The sequence below is a fragment of the Phaethon aethereus genome, assembly GCF_964289735.1.
Source record: "Phaethon aethereus genome assembly, chromosome: 1".
Classification (NCBI taxonomy): domain Eukaryota; kingdom Metazoa; phylum Chordata; class Aves; order Phaethontiformes; family Phaethontidae; genus Phaethon; species Phaethon aethereus.
Window position 1 is genome coordinate 51,941,365 of NC_138575.1, and position 6,642 is coordinate 51,948,006.

A 6,642-nucleotide genomic window follows, 5' to 3' on the forward strand; every position below is an offset into this window, starting at 1 on the left:
AAGCAGCTTTGCACCTAGAAAAGATGCATTCCATTTCTCTAAGATGAATTAGTGAACTTTAAAGGAACAGCCCTCATTTGAACACTATTATATCAAAATAACGTATTTTTGAGCAAAAGCTCTGTGCCTGCATATATACACATAGGGAATTACTTTAGTAATAAAAATAGATCTGTATTCCTTTTTTTTCTTTTTGTTCTTCTGAACAAAAAGAAGCTAGAGCAATTCTGAAAAAGTAAATTAGATTTTACGCAAGATCTTACATCATCGGTAGCAGAACTGTCAACTAAACTTCAAAGGACACAGACATATTCTCTCCCCTCTTCACATCTATCCAACGAAAAGTTAGTGGGGATTCCGCAAGAGTCACTGGAGGCTGGACCTGAGGCTATCTGAACTGCACTGACAAAAACAGAAACAAGAATGACCTTCAAGACCTAAATTGTTTTAAACCATTTCTGAGAATGCTTAAGTAAGAAAGTCCACGTTTGTTCCTCAGACCTCATTTTAAAGCTGCGGTGCTGTCAGTGATTAGAACCACCTTTTTTCATGAACTGAATACATTAAATTCAAAAGCACCCAGGCATTACAAACAGATGAAACCATACTGACCAATTCACTTAACAAAGTAGATTTTTTTCCCCTCAGATTAATTACTGATTAATTCGTCCTGCTTAATTACTAAATACAGTAAATATTTAAGAGGACTATTAATTGTAATACTCTTCAGTCATCTCCCCGATGTTAAAAATTACAAGTAACATCTATTACAAAAGCCTTCAGGAACTGCCCTCCACGGTCGCGTCCCGGTCCCCCCCCCCCCTTTTTTTTTTTTTACAGAAACGTTGAATTTCAGGAGTTACTGGGGAGTGCGATCCAAGACAGGAGTGTCCCTGCGGCACCTTTCTCTGTGCAGGAGAGCTGGCATGTCGGTGCTGCCAAGCTCCCTCAGCCAGACCGTCCAGCCTAATACATATTCATTTACCTCTTTGATAACAAAGGCTCCCCGCCCCCGGATTTTTAAAGAGATTATTTTGTATTAATTGGTATTGTTTCTTCCTGAGGACTTAAAAAATACATCCCTTAATCCTTCTCCCGTCAAACCCGAAAAATACTTTCCCCCCTCACAAACACCGCCGTGCAATTTGCAAGGGAGCCCTAACCTGCAGCCAGGGGCAGGGGTGAGACTTAATACGGCTACTTTTGCTTTGTTTCCCCTCTTCTCTTTCCTTTTTTTTTTTTTTTGTCTTTCTAACGTCGGCTCGAGGCCGCCCTAACAGCGGTGGAAGGCGGCTGGTTACCGAGCAGCACCCGCGGCGCAATCAATCATCTTTGCACCGAAAAACAGCTTCGGGTTTATTAAAAAAAAAAAAAAATTAAAAAAAAAATCGCGGAGAGGGGGGGAGAAAGGAGCGGCGCGCGCATCAGCGGGTAATGGCTGTTTGTAGCAACGAGGTATTTAGCGCCGGAGGGTGAAGGGGGGTGGAGACCAGGGTGGGGTGTCCCAGGAGCTTCGGCCGCCGCCAAGTCCCTGGCACGGAGCTCCTGGCACTGGCTCCTGACGCGCTCCCGGCCCCGAGGGCGGGCCTCTCTGCTCCGCTCAGGTGCCCGCGGCTGCCGGCGCCGGGCAGGCCGGGCGCCCTTTCGTCCTCATCCCGCCGCCCGCCGCTCCACCGCCCAGAGGGAGAAGGGGAGGGTGGACCGCGCTCCCGCGTTCGCCCGGTTACCTCAGGAGCTGCCGCGCGGCCCGCGCGCGGGCGGCCGTTGGAGCCCGCCGGCGGGGCCGTGCCTCGCGGGGCGGCCGCCCCGCGAGGCACGGCCCCGCCGGCGGGCTCCAACGGCCGCCCGCGCGCCGGTACCTCAGCGGCCCCGGCCACTGACCTGCTCGCCACGAATCCCCCGCGGCTCCGCAGGCGGACAGGGGTTGGGGGTGGATGGGTGGGCCGCGGGGGAAGGTTAAAGCGACCGCTGCCCCGCCGTGACAGGGGCGGCGGCTCGGTGCGGCGGCCCCGGCTGGCCGCGATCGTGGTGGAGGCGCCGGAGCGGGTCCTGTCACATGATGCGGTTCCTGGAAAGTTCCTGGAAAGCAGCCTTTGTATGTAGCCATCCCGGGAGGGGGGAGGATGCCCTCGCCTCGCAATCAAAGGCGAACAGACCGCCCGCTCTGGGGAGGGTGTTGTTTCCCCAGGAGCACCGTCCTCCTCCGGCAGCGGCAGCCTGTCTGTCTGCCCGAGCACAGCCCCGGCGCTTCTCCCCGCCGACGGGTGCTGTGTGCGCCCCCCCCCAACTCCCCTCCCCAACGCCGCCGTCGACGAGAACAACCTGACCGCCCCACCTCCAGGCGGCGGCCCCAGCCCCATCCCGCCGAGTCAGGGTGAGTCCCATCGCCGTTCCCCCTACCCTGCGCCCGGTGCCCCGCAGCTCCTCCAGAGTAGGGAGCCAGCCGTCCTGCTCCCGGGATGGAGCTGCAGACAGGCGGGATGCAGGCTCCCCCGAAGCCGAAGGCAGGCTGCTCCGGCGCTCCTCGTCCCTGCCTGGGGACGCCCCGCTGCAGCCAGCTGCCACCGCCTTCGTAAATCCTCCGCTCTCACCGAGCTCCCGCGGGCGGCTGCTGCTCCCACCTTGTGCTCGGTGCTTTGCGGCCGCTCCAGCGACAGGCGCACCTGCGCCCGGTCCCTGAGCCGGCGGCAGGGAGGTCCTGCGCGAGGGAAGAAGGGGACAGGGATGGGCTTTGCCGGGGCGGTGCCGCATCTGTGCCCGCATATGTTGCGATAGAAACCCGGCGGAGCAACCTTTAGGCTGCCACTCAAGTTTAATTTGGAAAAGTTTCTGAGCTCCGCCGCGGAACTTGCCACGGGAGGAGCCACCGCGGCATAACCCCTCACCTGGCGGCCGCTGCGCACCTGGAGGTAGAGACTCTGCCCGGTTCGCAAGCACCGCCGGGGGTCCCGGCCTCCCCCGCCCGGCTTCGTGCCGCTCCCGGCCTGACGGTGGGAGAGCGAGAGGCTCTTTTTGTCCCTTCCGTTCGCTTCAGCCGAGCGGAAAGATTTTTTTTTAAATAATATCAGCATTTAATATGACGGGAAAAGCACATTTCCTGCCCCGCGCTAAATATATCGCGCCCTCCACCGCGCTGCCCCTTCCCGTAGCTCCAGCGAGCCCCGGGAGCCGGCACTGCCCGCGCACCCGCCCCGCAGCCCCCCCCGGCTACCCGGGAGAGGCTCGCTCCCACCCGGGCAGCACGGCCCACGCCGGGCTCCCGTTCCTAGAGGTACGACTTGGCGTACGACCTTACTGAAAGGCGCACCGCGCCGTTCCTACGCGCCGCAGCGGTGCGGCCCGGGCAGAGCTGGATCCGGGACCTGTCCCACTCCGTGGTTACCCCTGCCCACTCCTGCGCGGCTCCTCCCCGCCTCAGCGCTACCGGCCGGGCTCGCCTACCCCGCTCGAGAGAGCGGCGCATCAGCGGGTTTGCCCTTGCAGTAAAGCGACACCACCTTCGCGGGCCGCCGCCTCGGCCCCGGCGGAGGGGAGCCGGGGACAGGCCGGGCGGCGAGGGGGGAGGAGATGTCCCTCCCCCGCTCCGCCGGGAGGTGATCCCTCGCCTCGGGTCCCTCCTCTGGATGCTGGGAAGTTCCGAAGCGGGAGCGCCAGACACGCACCAGGGGCTGCGTCGGGAGCACCTCTCTGGGGCTCGTCGCTAATCGCGCTCTCTCTCCGCTCCCAGGCGGCCCCTGGGCCGGGGGCCGGGGCCATGCACCCGCCGCGGCACTGAACACCCCGGCGGCGAAGCGGAGCCCTCTCCCTGCCGGCAGCCCCCGACCTGCCCGCGAGCGGGCCCGCGCCCGCCGCCGCCCCCCATGACCCTGCGCTCGGTCGGGTCCCTGGAGAGCGCGGAGGGCTCCCGGGCGCGCTGGGCGCACCCGGGGGCGGTGGCGGCAGCCGCGCCCGTTGCCGAGGAGTCCCGTGAGGCGGCGCAGCTGGCCGTGGCCATGGAGGAGCTGCGGCGGGCAGGTAAGCCCGGGCGGCCGGTCGGTAAGGGGGGGGCGCCCGGGGTGGCGGCGCTCGCCGGAGTATCCGGCTCGCCGCCGCCCGCCGCGCCGCGGTCCCGGGGGGAGGCGGAGCGGAGCAGCGCGGCTGGGAGACCCCTCCGTGCCGAGAGGGGAAGCGGGCGGCGGGGCGACGTTTGCCGTCGCCACCCGCCGCTGCAGGGTCGCGGCGGCGAGGGGCGGCGGCCCCGACCTTCCGCGGGCTGCGGCGGCTGAAGCGAAAGCACCGCCCGCCCCGGCAGCGCCGCGCCCCGGCGGCAGCCCGGGATCGCCTGCCGGGCGAGGGCCAGGCGCTGCCGCCGGCCGGGGCGGCCGCGGCGCAGGGAGCGGGCGGTGGCGGCCGCCGCATCCCCTCAGCCCCGCGTCCTGCGAGGCCGGGAAAGCCGCCGCCACGCCGGCGAGCGGAGCGCAGGTACGCGGGGCTTGGCTGCGGGCGGAGGGAAGGGCTTTTGTCTTCGTCGCCTCGCCAACTAGGACCGCAGCCGCACCGCCGAAGTTGTTTCCTTACCCCTCTCTGCTTCCGATCGCTAAACAAAGCGCATTTCGACAACAGCCGACCTAGAGCTACCAGCAGCGGGCTGTTTGCGGGCTGCCAGCGTGTGCCGTGCGGGCGCCGCGCTCGCCCTGGCGTGTGCGCGGAGCCCCAAGGTGCGTCCCTGCTACCTTACGGGCGGCCCGTGGGGTCGGCGGCTTCGCCGTTAGCCTCGCAGGACACTGCAGGAAAGTTTGTGCGTGTGTATGCATAGATGTAAAAATAAACAGTGACCTGGAAGGCTCTGTCAAAACGAGACGCATTGTAAAGTAAATGAATTCAAATAGCAAATAAAACTTTATAATGCCTGCAGGACTTTAGCTTTCAAACAACAAAGGAAATGGGTTATTAACAAGTACATGAGCCAAAGAGAAGCTTTTTAAACAAACAAGAATAAACAGAACCCTTATTTCTCTTCTAACAGGATGGTACTGGGGCAACATGACTGTTGCTGAAGCCAAAGAAAGACTACAGGATGCCCCCGAAGGGACCTTCTTGGTTAGGGATAGTTCACATTCAGAGTATCTACTGACTATTTCAGTAAAAACATCAGCAGGACCGACCAATCTACGTATAGAGTATCAAGATGGCAAGTTTAGACTGGACTCTATCACTTGTGTCAGATCTAGACTTAAACAATTCAACAGTGTTGTGCATTTGATTGAGTACTATGTTCTTATGTGCAAGGACAGAACCGAAACACCTTCAAATGGAACAGTTCATCTTTACTTAAACAAACCTCTCTATACGTCTGCTCCATCTCTGCAACACCGCTGCAGAATAACTATAAACAAGTGTACAAATCAGATCTGGGAGCTGCCATTACCAACAAGACTAAAAGAGTACTTGAAAGAGTACCAATACCAGGTATAAATATCTTTTCTAAATGCCTCTAATGTAGAGTAACTTTTAAATGCAATTCTTAAAATCAGCCAAAGAACTGAGTAACCAGTTGTACAACTAGGCATGGAATTCACTATCAAAACAGTGGCAGTTCTGGGGGAAAGGTTTTTATTTCAGATGCCACAAAGGGAGAATTTATGTAGAATAATCCCAGTTTACATCCTCGGGGGTTTGACAAGGTGGTATGCTATTCTTGCAAGGGGAGCAAAGCCAGGAATCTGTCCAGATGGTGTTGCTTTATCAATGGCATAAAATACTGCACTAACTATCAAATGCTAACTGAAGCAGTGGGACTAAGAGAGACTGCAAAAGTGGTCGGAGACATACGAGAGTGCATAAGTATCTCAGTTGTCTGATTGCAAGATTAATTTGGTGCTGGTGTCCGCATAATCCTGAAAGTGTAACTGGATCACACTGTGATAATCTTGCCAAAGTTATGCAACTAATCAAATCCAGTCAAAAAAGTGATTATCTATTCAGTTTTTATTGAACTGTAATTTTTGTGCTTTTCTGCAAGCAAAGGAGTACTGTAAGTAATCAGTTTAAAACCTTGTTTTTCAAAGTTCTCTAAAAGCTGACTTTAAGGAGAAATGCCACATCTTTCATAGGAGCCCAGTATGTTGCTGATTATACCAGATTGGTATCCCAGAATCTTTGTTAACATGTTAACATCTTCCCAGTGGTGATATATCCATGTTATTACTACTAAGCCTCTTTTGGTTGAGGCTTTAGGACTGTACGCTGCAGACTTGCAGTTGCTCGGTTCCAATGTCAAAACATGGATATCAGCAGTTACAGCTGTCTTCTACAGTGTAGAATGTTTTCTTCAGCTTGTTTCCCAAAATGTGGGGAAATATGGATTTTTTTTTTTTGGAGGGGGTTGGTTGTTTTTTTTTTTTTCTTTTTCCTTTTTTTTTTCTTTTCTTCTGATTCACCATTGTAGCTATAAGACTATTACTCAATAAAGTAAATCAAATTGCACAACAATCTCCCAATCATTCTATGTATGGATTTGCTACTATTCAGGACACAGTGTTCTTACAAATCTGTATCATCTCCCAGTTAATACTCAAATAAATGCACATGTATCAGTGAGGATAAATACCCCCAGCTTTGCCTTTGTGGTGCTGCTCAAAGGTATAGCCAGATTACGCTGAG

General features: G+C 56.5%; 1 protein-coding gene across 1 annotated transcript; it reads left to right on the forward strand.

The window, feature by feature from the left end:
* Nucleotides 1–3,860: 3,860 nt before the first annotated feature.
* SOCS2 (suppressor of cytokine signaling 2) lies at nucleotides 3,861–5,454 on the forward strand (the record flags this gene model as incomplete). Its single annotated transcript, XM_081996886.1, has 2 exons — nucleotides 3,861–4,014; nucleotides 5,006–5,454. The coding sequence occupies 2 exons, from the start codon at nucleotides 3,861–3,863 to the stop codon at nucleotides 5,452–5,454; spliced, it is 603 nt and encodes a 200-aa protein (XP_081853012.1).
* Between the last annotated feature and the right edge of the window lie 1,188 nt (nucleotides 5,455–6,642).